The sequence below is a fragment of the Epargyreus clarus genome, unplaced genomic scaffold, assembly GCF_041222505.1.
Source record: "Epargyreus clarus isolate Ecla_fem2 unplaced genomic scaffold, WU_Ecla_fem_2.2 ptg000012l, whole genome shotgun sequence".
Lineage (NCBI taxonomy): Eukaryota > Metazoa > Arthropoda > Insecta > Lepidoptera > Hesperiidae > Epargyreus > Epargyreus clarus.
In genome coordinates, this window is record NW_027332220.1 from 305522 (window position 1) to 325829 (window position 20308).

At 48.3% G+C, this 20308-nt stretch overlaps 1 protein-coding gene across 1 annotated transcript in view; it reads right to left on the reverse strand.

Moving 5' to 3' along the window:
• Positions 1-865: 865 nt before the first annotated feature.
• The window catches only part of LOC140746013 (uncharacterized), a 28349-nt gene continuing 8906 nt past the window's right edge, over positions 866-20308 (reverse strand). Inside the window, exons 2-11 of the mRNA XM_073077993.1 lie at positions 19070-19132; positions 18375-18541; positions 16035-16155; positions 15443-15564; positions 14758-14966; positions 12860-12992; positions 11932-12072; positions 5764-5935; positions 5301-5387; positions 866-4955 (exon numbers count right to left, since the gene is read on the reverse strand). Of these exons, the coding sequence (XP_072934094.1) occupies positions 4863-4955; positions 5301-5387; positions 5764-5935; positions 11932-12072; positions 12860-12992; positions 14758-14966; positions 15443-15564; positions 16035-16155; positions 18375-18541; positions 19070-19132 (1308 nt within the window). The 3' untranslated portion in view covers positions 866-4862. The remainder of the gene's footprint in view (positions 4956-5300; positions 5388-5763; positions 5936-11931; positions 12073-12859; positions 12993-14757; positions 14967-15442; positions 15565-16034; positions 16156-18374; positions 18542-19069; positions 19133-20308) is intronic.

The following is a 20308-nucleotide window of genomic DNA, read 5'->3' on the forward strand; positions in this document are numbered from 1 at the left end:
TGGTTTTTATAGGCAAACTTTAAATATGTTTTTAATGCATTTTCTTTTAATTATACGTAATAAGACGTTTATTACTTACCTTTTTATAGTTGCGTAACTTTTTATTCTTTATTCGCCATAGGACCATAATGGTATTTCAAGTAATATTTAAAAAATACCTCCAAGAAATTAGTTTTACCTATATAGTTGACCACCTGTGATATTTAAATGTATAGAGAATTTAATAATTAACTGTAAGTAATAATTAACTGTAAGTAAAATAAATAATTTTGATAAATAAAATTATATGAAGGATGTAATTTGTTTAATTTTCACACATCACTAAAGGATCATACCAACCCGTGATAGAATACAATAGACTAAAAAATCACTAAAAAGTAGAGCCCTGACATTTTCAATCACCTTATGTAAGCCACACGCTACGATCTACCGGACAGTTTAACGCCGGTGTCGGTAGCGTGTGTAGAAACGTTCCAGTGTACCGTACGGTATTCAGTTCTGTAACGATGGCATCGATAGAAGACGATAACGCGCCGTACAGTGTCACAAGAAAATATGATTTTTAGTTTTGCGCCGGTCGCACGCACAGGTTTTAAAAATTGCACAGGTATGTTCCCAGACACAGTCCGGTGTACCTGCACAGGCATACCTGAACAGGTAGACCTCTCCGGTGCACCATAGTGTGTATGGCAGGCATAAGGGTCCGCCTGTAGAAATGTATGTCATTATATTAACTTATTTTTTATGTATATAAATAGAAATATATATAGCTAAATAGAAATAGCAAACGAACATGCCGTCCACCTGACTAACCCGGTAAGTGGTTACTACCAACAAAATACACGAAAAGCTTCAACAAAAACACTTTTTAGTAAAATACAGACTTTATTAACATAACTTATAATACAATATGATACAATAAAATTGTAAAGCACTACAATATCAATAACTACAAGTCATTTACGTCGCTTCACGAACTCACTAACTAATAAAAAAAGTATCCACTGAGCAGTGGTTGCCTAGGGCTTTCAATTTTGACCATAATTGAGGTCTGTTGTTGAATAGTCTGAATTTAATGATATACGTATTAGAAATAATTTATTTCCTTAACGGTTGCGAAAACGCATGAAAATGTGAATATTCCACTACCATTTTTATGAATAAAGTAGTAATTGTAAGGTAGACCAAATGTTACGTGGTCTTTGTCTATACAAGTCTGAAATTACTTCAAAAAGAATTCCAATCTGATTTGAGATTGGCCACAGAATCGTCCCTACCCGTAACCCCAGTAAGGACTAAGTGGGAACGCTTCGTGTATATCGTAAACTCAGAACACAGTAACGCTTTGCCGTTATAAAGCAAAAACAGAGACACAATGGGTTCTAATGTTACACATAATGTTCTGAAAGTTGCATAAAGCCACACCTTTAATAAACATTTTGACTTACTTGCTTCACAAATGTAAATATCAAACCTTATCTTAAAACATAACTCGTTTTACCTCGTTTGTTATTAAATCAATTTTATTATTACAAAACTCCTCAAAAATATAATAATTTAATAATAAAATTAGGTGATTCTATTCTTTGTCCACATCATTGGCATATTTGCCTGCCACTGGCTCGGGGCGGCAAATCGTGAGGTCTAAGGTAGTGATGTCGATCTGAGATAGAATACTCGATTTATTTATCTATCTATCTTATACTCAGTAATTAATCGATTTTAGATATAAAAAATCAACAATCGATTTTTCTATTGTAATAACTTAAAAACTTGACTGACGTACTTATTTCATGTTAATCTTATATATTTCTTTTATTGTTTTTTTTCATTGGCAATAAAGTCGAATGACGTTTTATTTTCGCCCAAACCAGCAATATAAGGAATTGATTTTTAAGTAATCGATCCTCTAATCCTCGATATTGTGAACCAATTTTTAAATTTCATCTTGAATCGACTTGAAAATCGATATGTTACGGAAAGAATCCCATCTCTCGTGCAAGGATTTTTCATAAGTACAGTGGACATCCAAATTTAAGTTATATTCACAATCATCACATAATTTATTTCCATTAATAATTGCCTTATAAATACGCAATTGTAGAACTGACTTACAATATGGCTTACAAAACGCTGTGAACGTATTATTACTCTACATTAAAACTACAATTATTTGAAACATTGTATATAACTATATTTATCGATATTTTAATTTTTAGATACAAATTCCATAAAATCAAAATATCTTTTTTCCTTAACTTTTTGCAAAACTTAACAGTTAACATGTTAAAAAATTCATACAGTTCAGCCATTTTCGTACTTGATTTTTTTAACCAGTTTTGTTTGCATTGATATTGTGCAAATGAAATGAGTTTCAAATGGCAGTTATTTAAGCAGACATAAAAGTTTCGAACACGCAAGTGTAATACATTTTGTGCGCCTTTTAATATTGCAAGTTCTCATGCTATTTTCTTAATTGATGCCACATTCAGTACTTTCAGATATACTAACATTTTTGGTCTAATTTTGACTACACTTCAATAAAGAGTCCAATTATCATTAATATGAAAGAAAACTTTAGAATTACTATTATTCTCACACATTTATACTTTTTGGTTACTCTTTTTGAGCAAACTACAAACTTCTGGAGTTATTATATTATAATTAATTATAATATAGGATAAGATATTAAAATAATAAGTTTAACATAAGTTATAGTCCCCTGGGGGTATCTATAGCCTGGACATTTTTAACCCCTGAGGAGTCATCAAGTCTTATAGAGGTCCTTTAGGCGCTTCTAAAGAAACCTCAAACTAATGCAAGAGTACATCTAAAAGATTTACATTCCACATCTTCTACGTTTGTGATAAAAAAATCATTCATTTAAATACTAGCAGACAAAAACATTAGGCCACTTACAAAGTCTACTGTTTCAAAAGAACTTTTAAGTTAATAAAAGTTAAAAATTTAAATAACTTATTCAATACATAAGAAAAATCAAAATATGAAGAATATAGTAAAATATAAGTAGCATTTTTTGTCTGTTAGTATGTGTCAAAAATCAGTTTCTAATATCATATGAGCACATAGTCTCCAAGCTAAAGCCAAATTATTTAAGGCACTCCATATTTTCCAAAATTCATGTCATAATTCACTCTACACACTATTTTATTTTTAAAGCATTCTATAAATTGATATTTTTTATTATAATAAATATAGTAGATATACTATTATTTCAAAAATGAATTTTAATTTTAATATTTAATATTATTTAGGATATTAGCTACATAATAATATGCATTATATAATATTATATTAAATTTCAGATCCAAATCGATTCGCTCAACTGAATATTACTTTATATTCATAATTATATAATTTTAAGGCCGAAATTTAAATAATTGCAGTATGCTATTTCTATTAATTATTACATAAAAATTATAAATATAACAATAATCTTTGTGATGTAAATAATTATTTATATTTAAGTATCAATTTCATGGTTAAGTAACATTTAAGTACTAATATGATTTTTTAAACCGTGTCGTATAAAACGTGATTTCTACTGGATGTTAGGAACTTGATACGATTTACAAACATATTTATTAAATACGATCTTAGTAGATATGCTATATTTAACATCGGCGATTGATTTCGATTCGTTTAAATTCGCACTTGTCCAGCGCGGTGGACTATGGCCTAATCCTTCTCATTCTAAGAGGAGACCCATGCCCAGCAGTGGGACAGTAATGGGTTGATGACGATTGGATTCAGCGACTTGTTGCGTTCGGTTGCAGTATCAAAAACGCGTGTTTTAAGGACTTCATTTATACTGTGTCGCGTTTTTTCACGTTCAATTCTTGGATCAAAAGTTAAAAGTAGCTTTGGCTAGCGTTTATACTTATCCGGGTAGCATTTGATCACTGTATCTTGGCCCCGAAAAGTAGCTAATGTTTTTTATTAACAGTATTTTTTTTTATAAAAGATGAAAATTTGACAATGTCTAGGATGAATTTTATACAATTTTTGGTAGGCAAAATATAAATAGATTGATTATTATTTACCGATGTCCGATCGATGTGTCGATCTCCGATGATAAAAGAAGCATATCTGTGAAGGTCCTTCTTTCTTACTGAAGCAATATTAAATTGACTGACTTGGTAGGGCGATTAAATGCAATTTGACTCCAAGAAATTATTGTTCACGTATTTTGACGACAATCGAACATTTTACATTATACAACAAGTAATATTTGACTAAAGTCCTACGGCGTAATATAAATTAACATTTTTTATTTTATAACATTTTCACCAACTTATAAAAATACTCTTGACTATTTGTTTTTAGAACGTTTTTTTTAATTTTCTGCTTAGACCTTTTGAATGCGCGATACACATGTTTAGTTCAACATTATTCAATGCCTTCTAAATAAAGAAAATACTGTAATGTACATACAAATTAATCTGACATAATTATGTTAATACGTTGCAGACACAATCGCACTGCACGTCACCCATTGCTTCGTCGCACAAACATACATTGCTTGCTAAATAAAGTTAAAATTGTAATACAAAATTGTAACGCGCAATGTACGCACAAAAACTGTTTCTAATAACCTTGAAACAAACATTCAATGTCAACTCGATCGTAGTATACGTAATCCAATGCTCGCCCTATACGTCGTTTGTATCCGCTCACCGTATCAAACGCGCAATGTATTGGAATAGGTAACAGAGTCGTTACCGTCACACAAGCGCTCAATACATTAACTCAAGAATTATACAAGATCGCAGTGTACGTAATCCATTGCCTCCTCCTTACGTCGTGTGGATCCGCCCGTGGGAGTAACGCGCAATGTATGACTAGCTGGCGGAGTTGTTGTATTGCGGCCGGCCCGCCAGCTCCAGGAGGTAGCGGTCGGGGTGTTCGATCCAGTCCGCCGCTGATATCTTCACCTGTAGAATGTAAAGAATTGTCTGATTGATATTTTATATGCGTAGACTTTCACCCCTTATTTCCCTTTTGGGAGGTGATGTAACAAAATAAAACATGTTTTATTAGTTTTAACTAGAAAGTCAAATACTGATTTTCATATATCTTGCTTAAAATATGAAGATTTGGAACAAATTACCGAACAGATTAAGGCTTTCAACAGATTACCTATTAAGAAAAGGATTTTTAACCCCTTGAGGGGTCCTTTTCTAAATAGGTGCCTGATACCACACGTTTCAAAGCAGTGTGGAGGTGGTACCTCTGGAGACGAACCACATAAACGTCTAACATCTTCAAATATTATTTACCTGTCGTTGTCTCTCGGCCTCTTTCACCTGCCACTTCTTAATCTCCAGCTGCGTTTCCCGCGACGCCTGGTCTCCGCAACCCCACACCTACAAAACAAATCAAACTATTTATTTGTATTTTATAATCATTACAAGAATAAACAAATCTACTTAAAATATTTAAATGAAAAGGTTAAGAAAAATCATTAAATAAAAATTAAAAAGGTTTGTAATGTAACCTATATCACTCCTACAATTTAGTTGATTCCATTGACATCTATGTTGAAATTCGTCAAGCCGTAAGTTATAAAATTAACCCATCTGTAATACTATAAGGTCTCAATAATCCCAATAAGGTATTTTCTCAACAATGGGAGAGTAATGACACATGTATGAACTTTTAAAATCTATGACCCAAGGCACCATATGTGTCCCTGATTTTTTTTTTATGTATAGTTTTAACTAGTTATTCCACTACTCCTACCTCAATAGCATCCAGCGTGTAGGGCGCGCCCTTGAAGGTGAAGGAGTCGAAGTCCGCGTTGATGTCGAGGATGGGTTTACGAGGGTCTGACCCCACCCTCAGCCCCTTGGGGTAGCCGCGGATCGACGTGTTCAGGTACAGCATGCGAGGCGCGTGTTCCACCAATGCGTACCTGTAAGGTAGCAGGGGGTTTAGTGGGGTTTTATATTCCAAATTTCAAGGAAAAATTTTAAATGTATATAAGTGATATGTTGTGATATGGATAACTAGTTGGAAGTTATCAATAATCGTTTGATTCACGGCTAGGGAAATGTATAAAAAAATCCAATGACGCAGTTTTAATTTGTCTCAAAATCGACCTTGTAATTATTTTCTGCAATTTTCGTTATTCCTTACCTTTTTAGTTTTGTTTTTTTTTTTTTTTATATTTAACCTAACGATAAGGCAGACGGGCTACCTGACGGAAAGCAGTCACCGTCGCCTATGGACATTTGCAACACCAGAGGAGTCGCCAATGCATCGCCGGCTTTCGATAGGTTTGGCCCTGAAGGCCCATTTAAAAAAATCACCCTGTATATTACAGATGTGAAACAGTCATACCAATATAAATTATATGACTGTATGTGTAGTAGTGTGGTATTATAATATAGGAAAAATACTTAAACTCTCACTCGTTACTTCTAAAATACAGTATTTTTAGAAGTAACGAGTGAGAGTTTGGTATAGTCAGGTGCAGTGATACTATACCAGACTATGGCGCATTGATGCAGTCTGGCGTAGAGATGTAGCCTGCGGTAGTAGTGTAGCCTGGCGCAGTGGTGTAGTTTGGCACAGTGCGGTGGAGTGCGGCGTAGTGTGAGATGGTGCGGGGCAGTGTATTGTAGTGCGATACAGTGTTGGATAGTGCGGGGTAGTGCGGGGTGGCGCGGTGTGGTGCAGGGAGGTGCAGCGTAATACGGTGCAGGGTGGTGCGGCGTAAAGCGGTGCAGGGTGGTGCGGCGTAAAGCGGTGCAGTGTGTCGAAGCGCGGCGTAGTGCGACGTAGCGCGGCGTAGTGCGGGGTACGTACGTGGGGTAGAGCTGCAGCAGCGCGCAGTCGGCGTACCCCTGGTAGGAGTGCGTCTCGCGCCACTCGAGCGGCGTAGTGCGACGTAGCGCGGCGTAGTGCGGGGTACGTACGTGGGGTAGAGCTGCAGCAGCGCGCAGTCGGCGTACCCCTGGTAGGAGTGCGTCTCGCGCCACTCGAGCGGCGTAGTGCGACGTAGCGCGGCGTAGTGCGGGGTACGTACGTGGGGTAGAGCTGCAGCAGCGCGCAGTCGGCGTCCCCCTGGTAGGAGTGCGTCTCGCGCCACTCGAGCGGCGTAGTGCGACGTAGCGCGGCGTAGTGCGGGGTACGTACGTGGGGTAGAGCTGCAGCAGCGCGCAGTCGGCGTCCCCCTGGTAGGAGTGCGTCTCGCGCCACTCGAGCGGCGTAGTGCGACGTAGCGCGGCGTAGTGCGGGGTACGTACGTGGGGTAGAGCTGCAGCAGCGCGCAGTCGGCGTCCCCCTGGTAGGAGTGCGTCTCGCGCCACTCGAGCGGCGTAGTGCGACGTAGCGCGGCGTAGTGCGGGGTACGTACGTGGGGTAGAGCTGCAGCAGCGCGCAGTCGGCGTCCCCCTGGTAGGAGTGCGTCTCGCGCCACTCGAGCGGCGTAGTGCGACGTAGCGCGGCGTAGTGCGGGGTACGTACGTGGGGTAGAGCTGCAGCAGCGCGCAGTCGGCGTCCCCCTGGTAGGAGTGCGTCTCGCGCCACTCGAGCGGCGTAGTGCGACGTAGCGCGGCGTAGTGCGACGTAGCGCGGCGTAGTGCGGGGTACGTACGTGGGGTAGAGCTGCAGCAGCGCGCAGTCGGCGTCCCCCTGGTAGGAGTGCGTCTCGCGCCACTCGAGCGGCGTAGTGCGACGTAGCGCGGCGTAGTGCGGGGTACGTACGTGGGGTAGAGCTGTAGCAGCGCGCAGTCGGCGTCCCCCTGGTAGGAGTGCGTCTCGCGCCACTCGAGCGGCGTAGTGCGACGTAGCGCGGCGTAGTGCGGGGTACGTACGTGGGGTAGAGCTGCAGCAGCGCGCAGTCGGCGTCCCCCTGGTAGGAGTGCGTCTCGCGCCACTCGAGCGGCGTAGTGCGACGTAGCGCGGCGTAGTGCGGGGTACGTACGTGGGGTAGAGCTGCAGCAGCGCGCAGTCGGCGTCCCCCTGGTAGGAGTGCGTCTCGCGCCACTCGAGCGGCGTAGTGCGACGTAGCGCGGCGTAGTGCGGGGTACGTACGTGGGGTAGAGCTGCAGCAGCGCGCAGTCGGCGTACCCCTGGTAGGAGTGCGTCTCGCGCCACTCGAGCGGCGTAGTGCGACGTAGCGCGGCGTAGTGCGGGGTACGTACGTGGGGTAGAGCTGCAGCAGCGCGCAGTCGGCGTCCCCCTGGTAGGAGTGCGTCTCGCGCCACTCGAGCGGCGTAGTGCGACGTAGCGCGGCGTAGTGCGGGGTACGTACGTGGGGTAGAGCTGCAGCAGCGCGCAGTCGGCGTCCCCCTGGTAGGAGTGCGTCTCGCGCCACTCGAGCGGCGTAGTGCGACGTAGCGCGGCGTAGTGCGGGGTACGTACGTGGGGTAGAGCTGCAGCAGCGCGCAGTCGGCGTCCCCCTGGTAGGAGTGCGTCTCGCGCCACTCGAGCGGCGTAGTGCGACGTAGCGCGGCGTAGTGCGGGGTACGTACGTGGGGTAGAGCTGCAGCAGCGCGCAGTCGGCGTCCCCCTGGTAGGAGTGCGTCTCGCGCCACTCGAGCGGCGTAGTGCGACGTAGCGCGGCGTAGTGCGGGGTACGTACGTGGGGTAGAGCTGCAGCAGCGCGCAGTCGGCGTCCCCCTGGTAGGAGTGCGTCTCGCGCCACTCGAGCGGCGTAGTGCGACGTAGCGCGGCGTAGTGCGACGTAGCGCGGCGTAGTGCGGGGTACGTACGTGGGGTAGAGCTGCAGCAGCGCGCAGTCGGCGTCCCCCTGGTAGGAGTGCGTCTCGCGCCACTCGAGCGGCGTAGTGCGACGTAGCGCGGCGTAGTGCGGGGTACGTACGTGGGGTAGAGCTGCAGCAGCGCGCAGTCGGCGTCCCCCTGGTAGGAGTGCGTCTCGCGCCACTCGAGCGGCGTAGTGCGACGTAGCGCGGCGTAGTGCGGGGTACGTACGTGGGGTAGAGCTGCAGCAGCGCGCAGTCGGCGTCCCCCTGGTAGGAGTGCGTCTCGCGCCACTCGAGCGGCGTAGTGCGACGTAGCGCGGCGTAGTGCGGGGTACGTACGTGGGGTAGAGCTGCAGCAGCGCGCAGTCGGCGTCCCCCTGGTAGGAGTGCGTCTCGCGCCACTCGAGCGGCGTAGTGCGACGTAGCGCGGCGTAGTGCGGGGTACGTACGTGGGGTAGAGCTGCAGCAGCGCGCAGTCGGCGTCCCCCTGGTAGGAGTGCGTCTCGCGCCACTCGAGCGGCGTAGTGCGACGTAGCGCGGCGTAGTGCGGGGTACGTACGTGGGGTAGAGCTGCAGCAGCGCGCAGTCGGCGTCCCCCTGGTAGGAGTGCGTCTCGCGCCACTCGAGCGGCGTAGTGCGACGTAGCGCGGCGTAGTGCGGGGTACGTACGTGGGGTAGAGCTGCAGCAGCGCGCAGTCGGCGTCCCCCTGGTAGGAGTGCGTCTCGCGCCACTCGAGCGGCGTAGTGCGACGTAGCGCGGCGTAGTGCGGGGTACGTACGTGGGGTAGAGCTGCAGCAGCGCGCAGTCGGCGTCCCCCTGGTAGGAGTGCGTCTCGCGCCACTCGAGCGGCGTAGTGCGACGTAGCGCGGCGTAGTGCGGGGTACGTACGTGGGGTAGAGCTGCAGCAGCGCGCAGTCGGCGTCCCCCTGGTAGGAGTGCGTCTCGCGCCACTCGAGCGGCGTAGTGCGACGTAGCGCGGCGTAGTGCGGGGTACGTACGTGGGGTAGAGCTGCAGCAGCGCGCAGTCGGCGTCCCCCTGGTAGGAGTGCGTCTCGCGCCACTCGAGCGGCGTAGTGCGACGTAGCGCGGCGTAGTGCGGGGTACGTACGTGGGGTAGAGCTGCAGCAGCGCGCAGTCGGCGTCCCCCTGGTAGGAGTGCGTCTCGCGCCACTCGAGCGGCGTAGTGCGACGTAGCGCGGCGTAGTGCGGGGTACGTACGTGGGGTAGAGCTGCAGCAGCGCGCAGTCGGCGTCCCCCTGGTAGGAGTGCGTCTCGCGCCACTCGAGCGGCGTAGTGCGACGTAGCGCGGCGTAGTGCGGGGTACGTACGTGGGGTAGAGCTGCAGCAGCGCGCAGTCGGCGTCCCCCTGGTAGGAGTGCGTCTCGCGCCACTCGAGCGGCGTAGTGCGACGTAGCGCGGCGTAGTGCGGGGTACGTACGTGGGGTAGAGCTGCAGCAGCGCGCAGTCGGCGTCCCCCTGGTAGGAGTGCGTCTCGCGCCACTCGAGCGGCGTAGTGCGACGTAGCGCGGCGTAGTGCGGGGTACGTACGTGGGGTAGAGCTGCAGCAGCGCGCAGTCGGCGTCCCCCTGGTAGGAGTGCGTCTCGCGCCACTCGAGCGGCGTAGTGCGACGTAGCGCGGCGTAGTGCGGGGTACGTACGTGGGGTAGAGCTGCAGCAGCGCGCAGTCGGCGTCCCCCTGGTAGGAGTGCGTCTCGCGCCACTCGAGCGGCGTAGTGCGACGTAGCGCGGCGTAGTGCGGGGTACGTACGTGGGGTAGAGCTGCAGCAGCGCGCAGTCGGCGTCCCCCTGGTAGGAGTGCGTCTCGCGCCACTCGAGCGGCGTAGTGCGACGTAGCGCGGCGTAGTGCGGGGTACGTACGTGGGGTAGAGCTGCAGCAGCGCGCAGTCGGCGTCCCCCTGGTAGGAGTGCGTCTCGCGCCACTCGAGCGGCGTAGTGCGACGTAGCGCGGCGTAGTGCGGGGTACGTACGTGGGGTAGAGCTGCAGCAGCGCGCAGTCGGCGTCCCCCTGGTAGGAGTGCGTCTCGCGCCACTCGAGCGGCGTAGTGCGACGTAGCGCGGCGTAGTGCGGGGTACGTACGTGGGGTAGAGCTGCAGCAGCGCGCAGTCGGCGTCCCCCTGGTAGGAGTGCGTCTCGCGCCACTCGAGCGGCGTAGTGCGACGTAGCGCGGCGTAGTGCGGGGTACGTACGTGGGGTAGAGCTGCAGCAGCGCGCAGTCGGCGTCCCCCTGGTAGGAGTGCGTCTCGCGCCACTCGAGCGGCGTAGTGCGACGTAGCGCGGCGTAGTGCGGGGTACGTACGTGGGGTAGAGCTGCAGCAGCGCGCAGTCGGCGTCCCCCTGGTAGGAGTGCGTCTCGCGCCACTCGAGCGGCGTAGTGCGACGTAGCGCGGCGTAGTGCGGGGTACGTACGTGGGGTAGAGCTGCAGCAGCGCGCAGTCGGCGTCCCCCTGGTAGGAGTGCGTCTCGCGCCACTCGAGCGGCGTAGTGCGACGTAGCGCGGCGTAGTGCGGGGTACGTACGTGGGGTAGAGCTGCAGCAGCGCGCAGTCGGCGTCCCCCTGGTAGGAGTGCGTCTCGCGCCACTCGAGCGGCGTAGTGCGACGTAGCGCGGCGTAGTGCGGGGTACGTACGTGGGGTAGAGCTGCAGCAGCGCGCAGTCGGCGTCCCCCTGGTAGGAGTGCGTCTCGCGCCACTCGAGCGGCGTAGTGCGACGTAGCGCGGCGTAGTGCGGGGTACGTACGTGGGGTAGAGCTGCAGCAGCGCGCAGTCGGCGTCCCCCTGGTAGGAGTGCGTCTCGCGCCACTCGAGCGGCGTAGTGCGACGTAGCGCGGCGTAGTGCGGGGTACGTACGTGGGGTAGAGCTGCAGCAGCGCGCAGTCGGCGTCCCCCTGGTAGGAGTGCGTCTCGCGCCACTCGAGCGGCGTAGTGCGACGTAGCGCGGCGTAGTGCGGGGTACGTACGTGGGGTAGAGCTGCAGCAGCGCGCAGTCGGCGTCCCCCTGGTAGGAGTGCGTCTCGCGCCACTCGAGCGGCGTAGTGCGACGTAGCGCGGCGTAGTGCGGGGTACGTACGTGGGGTAGAGCTGCAGCAGCGCGCAGTCGGCGTCCCCCTGGTAGGAGTGCGTCTCGCGCCACTCGAGCGGCGTAGTGCGACGTAGCGCGGCGTAGTGCGGGGTACGTACGTGGGGTAGAGCTGCAGCAGCGCGCAGTCGGCGTCCCCCTGGTAGGAGTGCGTCTCGCGCCACTCGAGCGGCGCGCACGCCACCAGCGTGACGCCGTCCGCGCTCGGCGCCGAGCCCGACACCACCACCAGCGTCGGACCCCTGGGGGGACATCGATGGAACATGAGACTGAAGGAGCATACGAGGTCACAGAATTCACTCACAATAACCCAATACAATAACCTCAAAACACCAATAGCCAACTTCATTACTTTAACTACCAAACCCTAAAACCAACACCAGCGTCGGACCCCTGGAGGACATCAGGGATAATATAAAATTATTAAGATAATATACGAGCTCACTGAGTCCACCAAATTGTAACTCGTCACTACCTCACACAGACATCAGTAACCAATTTCATAACTAGCGGAATTCGATACCACCATCAACATTGGACCTCTGGGGGGACATCGGTGCAGTATAAGATTTAAGTAGCATACGAGCCTACAGTCTACCTGACGGGTGTAGACGGTGAGTACCACATATGGACATCAGTAACCAGCTACATAACTTTCATTAGCGGACCCGGAAATCATCACCAGCGTTCAACCCCTGAGCTGAACTATTTTACCACTAAGTAAAACCATACTAATTCTTACTACCGTTTAAACCACTTTACAAAATATATTTGCAATGAAGCTCTTTTCTTGTCATATGTATATAAACTGGCACGCGTGTCTCACCCCATCTTTAGAATAAAATTATTTTATTTTTCTTAAAATTGACTTCGTAATTCCTTTGGATATCTTTCACTATTCCTTATACCTTCGAATTTGGCCATTCATTCCTATCTTTTCTTTTTTTATATTTGAGCCTAACGATAAAGCAGACGATGCTACCTGATGGAAAGTTACCAGAGGAAAACAACACTATAAAAACAACGCACCTATACGCAAGCGTGTGATGCAGGAACCTATTCGCCCCCAAGCCGTGTTCCCGGGAGGAGTACAGCGGCACCCAGTGCGACGGCAGCGCGCACACCAGGCGCGCCAGCCACGCCGCTGACGCCGTGGCACCGCCTGGGGACAAACATATGTAAAAATATCTGTGCGCAGATAAATGTTATGTTGTGTATGTATGTAGGAGAACAATTTTTAACTTAATGATCTGACGGGAGAATAGGGTATTTCAGAAAACGGTTAAAAAAATTAAAAAGTACATGTTTATGATAGTTTTGTTATAAAAAAGGAAAAATTTGTATAATATGTAGTGTACTTATACATTTAAAAAATTTCAACATGAAAGAAAATAAGTTCGGTAAGGTCGCTTTTCCTGCCACGCGTGAGTCCCGCACTCGCGTCCCGGCCGCACGCGTGTCATTTGGATCGCGTCGTGTCACATAAGTTGTTTCGCATGCGTGCGAGACGCGTGCGGGCGTCAACACACGTTAATAAGGTTTTATTATTAAATATTTTTGTAAAGAGATACTTCTCACGATTATCGACGATGAAATGAACACGTTGTTTGGCGCGATTTTGCCATACTTTGACGTCATGCGTAGTGACGCGGACTAAATGGTGCGGCGTTTGATGACGACACGCAAAATTGCGTGGTACTTTGTTGTGACAAATGATTAGGTCACAGGGGCAGCTTAAGAACGGCACGGTGACGTCACGGCACAGTACCTGTGTCGCGTGGGGCGGGAGTAGCGCGCGGGCGCGGTGACGTCACGCACAGTACCTGTGGGCGGCGCGGGCGGGCGCGTGGGGCGGGAGTAGCGCGCGGGCGCGGTGACGTCACGCACAGTACCTGTGGGCGGCGCGGGCGGGCGCGTGGGGCGGGAGTAGCGCGCGGGCGCGGTGACGTCACGCACAGTACCTGTGGGCGGCGCGGGCGGGCGCGTGGGGCGGGAGTAGCGCGCGGGCGCGGTGACGTCACGCACAGTACCTGTGGGCGGCGCGGGCGGGCGCGTGGGGCGGGAGTAGCGCGCGGGCGCGGTGACGTCACGCACAGTACCTGTGGGCGGCGCGGGCGGGCGCGTGGGGCGGGAGTAGCGCGCGGGCGCGGTGACGTCACGCACAGTACCTGTGGGCGGCGCGGGCGGGCGCGTGGGGCGGGAGTAGCGCGCGGGCGCGGTGACGTCACGCACAGTACCTGTGGGCGGCGCGGGCGGGCGCGTGGGGCGGGAGTAGCGCGCGGGCGCGGTGACGTCACGCACAGTACCTGTGGGCGGCGCGGGCGGGCGCGTGGGGCGGGAGTAGCGCGCGGGCGCGGTGACGTCACGCACAGTACCTGTGGGCGGCGCGGGCGGGCGCGTGGGGCGGGAGTAGCGCGCGGGCGCGGTGACGTCACGCACAGTACCTGTGGGCGGCGCGGGCGGGCGCGTGGGGCGGGAGTAGCGCGCGGGCGCGGTGACGTCACGCACAGTACCTGTGGGCGGCGCGGGCGGGCGCGTGGGGCGGGAGTAGCGCGCGGGCGCGGTGACGTCACGCACAGTACCTGTGGGCGGCGCGGGCGGGCGCGTGGGGCGGGAGTAGCGCGCGGGCGCGGTGACGTCACGCACAGTACCTGTGGGCGGCGCGGGCGGGCGCGTGGGGCGGGAGTAGCGCGCGGGCGCGGTGACGTCACGCACAGTACCTGTGGGCGGCGCGGGCGGGCGCGTGGGGCGGGAGTAGCGCGCGGGCGCGGTGACGTCACGCACAGTACCTGTGGGCGGCGCGGGCGGGCGCGTGGGGCGGGAGTAGCGCGCGGGCGCGGTGACGTCACGCACAGTACCTGTGGGCGGCGCGGGCGGGCGCGTGGGGCGGGAGTAGCGCGCGGGCGCGGTGACGTCACGCACAGTACCTGTGGGCGGCGCGGGCGGGCGCGTGGGGCGGGAGTAGCGCGCGGGCGCGGTGGCGGCGACGAGCCAGGCGGCGGAGGGCGGCAGCAGCGCGCAGGCCCAGGGGCAGCGCTCCAGCACGGGCGTGGCCAGCTCGATGCCGGAGCCCGAGTTGCCGCCCTCCGCCGCGGGCACGTCGCGGTGCCGCGTCGCCAACATGTGCACGCAATACCTGCACAACACACATACTAATACTTGAGCTTACTGAAGATAATAAAGTAACAAGTGTTACAAAAGAAACAAATGTTAGGAATTTAACATTCATTACAAATTTACAAATGTTAGTAATGTAATAAAATTTACATATGGATATATTACATGTAGTACTACTTATTTTTGCCCACACATTTATTGACTTAAATACAAACGCAAAACAAAATATAATCGTTACGCTCTTTTATGAGTAATTTAAAAAACTACATTTTATCACGTTTCCTCCATTCCTATCACATATCATTACGTCACATCCCTTACCGTCACGTTACATTATATCACGTTACGTCATATCACATAACGTCGTCACATCTCATCATGTCACATCTAATTAACTTTAGTTCTGATACTAAGCAAATATCGTAAAGACAAACATAAAGCCCAGATTCAATTCGAATTATTAATAAATGCACAAATTGTGCGCATGAACATTACCTATGCACAGGGAAGATGAGCCGGTGACAGTGCTCCTCGAGCCAGCGCACCACGAAGCCCACGCTGTGCGACTCCTTGTTGTTGAAGCAACCCTTCACAACCGCCGTCAGGGTCTTGTTTATCTGCACAACAATAAACTGGACTAGGGAAGAAAATTCAAAAAAGAGTCGTAAACGTCTCCATACGAAGTTTTTTTTTTATGTATTATCGAAATAACAGATAAGCATACAGTCCATGTGATGGTAAAATGTATCTATTATTTACACTAGGTCAAATTCAAGTCCTACCTAATTGAAAGTAGTAGAACCCTTTGTAGTCGGACTCCAGAGGCACCACCGCCACACCTATTTCTGCCTTATAACGGCAGTGTGAAGCGCTGCTGTGTTCTGGGTTGAAGGGCGTGGTAAGGGAGACATACTTTTCCAATTCGTTCCAGCTTAGTCCTCAGGAGTAGTGGCACATCTATGGCAGACCTCAGGTCCATGGGCGGCAGTAGCCATTTACCATCACATGGACTGCATGCTCGTCTGCTACTCGTATATTATAAATAAATACCTGAGGAAAAATACTTTTAAAATAAAACAACACGTACCATAAGACAAGTCTGTGGTCCCTCGGGATAATGGTCCATGGACAACTTGTAGCTGACGTATAGAAGGCTTCGCAGGTCGTCCGGTATCACGGTGGCTTCTTCAGGGTCTGATGTGAACATTCTGGAAACAAACACCATTGTGTTAATTACATCGTTTAAAATAACATGGCTGAACGTATAGCAAAAACTTTTTATTTCGATTTTGGAGATGAGCTCAGTAGATTCGCTTAAGAATTTTCAATCCGTCCAACATTAAAACTGACTGGTTTTAATAATGTCTCATCAGATAAATTATTCAATTGTTCAGTTGATCGTCATTCAGTTGTTTCTTTAAACAACTGTCAAATTTTACTGTTCTAGGGCACTTGACGGAGGTTCATGACTAAATATGTTGTTAATACATATTAATAAATAATAAGGGAATTATCTTAAATGGACACAGATAAGTACTCGGCGGTTTCTACAAATAACTGAACGTTTATACGACGATATTAATTTATCATGTACAAAGTAGACCTAACTTTCAAGAGTCGATGTCTTTTTTATACGAAGGTTATAATTATATTTAGATTTTTAAGAAGGTTATAGTTAGATTTTTTTAAAGACTGAGTATGCTCCCAATGGTAGATCAGGATACCACAAAGCTGTTATCATCACCCCATCTCTAATGGATAGAGAGGTCCTCAGCACCTCGTCAGTAATACAACCACGAAAGGACATAAACTGGGCAACCTTAGGACACGACGATTTTGCCATAGCCCCCGCATTTGGCTATATGAGTCAACAAAAAGTATAAAACATTTATTACATTATTGTACTGTAAAAGGATAATTTAATCCAGACGGAGGAATTTTATTTTTAGCGTTGAGCAATATTTATTGTAGATCCAACAATAGATAAGAGTTTATAGACAATTAGTAAAACAGGCATTAAATTAAACGCAAACAATGATAACACCACAATCACAATAATTGTAAACGATAGAAAATTCAGACCAGACATAGATACGGATATCGGTTAAGGTTGATAACATGAAGGTAGGGAAACTCCCAGGTAATAAGAACAATAAGATTATAAAAGGTGGTAGAGTCAGTATGGGTTGGTCGAGAATGTATAGTCCGCTCTGAAGTTGTTGCGCGCAGGTGTAGCCAGACAGCCAATGCGGTCGAACACAACTACAAGCATATACTCCGTAGCAACAGTAAAGGCACAATAACGCAGCTATGTACCCGCGGGCGAGAGCAGGCAGCGGGCGGATGTCGGGAGGGTCCCGCGCTCTTCGTCCCGCTAATACCTACTATTTGCTTGCGACGCTACTCGTTTTTATATTTAGCGCGGACTAGAAGTTTGGCTCGGACTCTACCATTACCATATCCGTTTCTAGCGTGAGGCAGTTCTGCATTTCGATCCCATTCGATGTCCAAAATCCACCGGGTTTTGCATATCGGATAACTTAAACATGAAGCAACCATTTTAGTTATCTGGAGTAGCAACTCATTTGTCATTCAATTGGTCACAGATGTCCATGAGCGGCAGTGACCACTTACCTTGAAGTTGACTGCCAGCTTGTTTGCAACCTTGCAGTCATCTAGTCGCATTAGTTTCATCGCAATTTGCATACTGCAAAATTGGTAATAGCTTTTTTCCGGTAGTTCTGACGTTTATGCCAGTAATATTATAGTAGGTAGGCATGACATCAGCGGTAAATATTTATATAAGACGAATTTGGAACACTAAAATTCATCTCTGGATATCATTTAAGGAAATACCCAAAGTAACTAGTGACATGATACAAAGGTCTTGCAATAAGGTTAAACATCAACTATGCAATCTTTGAAATAAGTCGACGCAGAAATTTTAACCAATTTTGTTATAATTACTGATAGGATCCTCCTGTACTCAATCTTATCAAACGAAGTGTAAAGCGATGGTGCTTATCTAAGCTTTTTTTCATGGGGAAAACCATCACAGGTTCCTCTCAGCCGCGCGGGCAGCGGAGAGAATATGCCGGACTCCTACTGGCTAAAGCCGCATGGTGTTCGTCTGTACGCTCTGTGTCGAGACTGCAGGTACGCTATGCATTCGTCCGCTGTCTCGACAGCGTCTGCCCACAACAGGGCCCATTTCTGTACAGGAAGGAGCTGAAGATCCATCCTGTCGTCTTTGAAGTGCGCGCGGGAATATCGCGCGAGCCCCCTCGAAGCTGATGATGTTTTTGACCTAGGACACCCCTACGTCCTACCTACCCCCACGTCTCCTACATCAATGCATCTGTTATGGGTGCTTACCTAACCTAACCCAACCTAAATATACCTGGAAGTTAAACTTTGAGTATCTCACCTGACGTAAGTCTCAATGATGGCGGTATCGTCGAGCATCGCGAGGATACGCTCGCACTGCTGCCGGAAGGTGGTTTGCGGGATGTGCTTGTTTTTGCACTTGCCGGCCTTGTGCACGTACTTGTAGAACGCGCGCGCCAGCTCCGGGTACATTGGGAACAGGTATTTCTGCAAGATTACAATGGAACACTACTGTAAGAACCAAACGAAGGAATACTCTACCGGAGATTCTCAATTGAAATCAAGTGAAATAATGCTGGTAACTGATTTTCGTCATCCATGGTCATCTGTTGATCTGTAACCAAGTCCATACAGATCAGGGGCTCTGCCTAATGCCGATCACAGATTCTACTCCTGAGGATAGAGACGGTGGAACCGCAAGAACTTCTTTAACTTTACACTAATAGGTGTGCCCCCGGTAAAAATATCTGGATTAATAAAAAGTAACTTTTGCAAGACCTCAAGCTATGAAAGGCGTGCAGCTGTTTGTATATTTTAAATTATAGATACAATTATAAGTTTCACAAAAACAGCGATAACCACGCTGGTTCAATACAAAATTTTGCTCTTCCAGATAAGTTACAGATAACAACTTTCTCGACTACAATCCATAGTGGTTTTTACGAAGGATAATGAGTAGTGAATGTAAAGTTATACTTCTGGTATTTACTGTTTAGACATTTACGAATAACGTACCGTGAAGGATTTCTCTGTGACGCCATTGATACCATCTTCTTTCTGGGATCTCTGCACGAGCAACTGTAAGAGAAAACGAAAACATTTTGAAAATCAAGTTAGCATTGACCATGCATTTAGGTTGCAGAAAAAGGCCAAAAATAAATAAGTCGTTAGGATCTTAACAAATGCGTTACATAGATAACTATGAAGGCTGCTTGTGTGAAATTTGGGAAAAACAGATTTTTTTAATCGCATGTTTATGTGCACGGTAGGAAAATTCAATTTTTGTTTGTCTGCTTTATGCCTTCCTTTCAGCTAGCTGAGACAGACTTTTAATATCTTAAAACTATTAAAGTCTGTTAAAGCTAGCCGATTTAGGCTTGACCGAATACCTCCTACGCAATAGAGCAGCATGGTAGATGGCTTTTGGTACCGATCCTAGGAAGGCAAGTACGTTATTCTTACGTTCCAATACCTATTTCAGTAAATCACAGCCTCATAAAATTAAAACATTGATTTCATGCTACGTAAATATAATTTACGATTACGTAAAAAGTCAAAATCCGATACGAGTTGATAATGACATTCAAATTGTAATTAAATCTGTAATCCTTCCGACGATAATCTTGATTGATGCAACGTAGAACTCGTAATGGTATTAAAACATACATGTAGATTAAGAAATTTACGACATCTTAAAGAATACTTTTATTTATTTATTTTTTAGAGAAATAAGGAAACATATTTTTGTATAATCTTATTGTATTACACATGGGACATCTTAAATAATTATTTAATGTTTTTTCTTATATAATAAGGAAAAAAATGTTTTTTAAATGTATCTTATAACATAATATAATGCCCTAGAAAGTATGGAAGCGAAAATATTCTTTAGAGGATAACCATGCTCGTATGCTATCTTGTCCTTATTTTCAGGCCTTTGATAAAAACCGGTAAAAACCATCCATATTTTTTTACCTGTCTGAAATTACTAGTAGTGGAAAATTCGATACACTTGAGCCTATTCTGATAGAACTTTATTTGTAAAAGGACAACGCGGATGACACATTTTACTTCTTACTCTGCTCTACCCTTCGAGTTCTTATTAGTGATCGAAGGCTCTACCACACCGATCAGAACAGAACGGAGCAGCGCATAACACTTCTGCTATAGGAAAATAATATATATCGGTGTCCCCGCAGTCGAATCACGGAGGTTCTACCATATTTTCTGACTACCATCATACCACACCGAGAA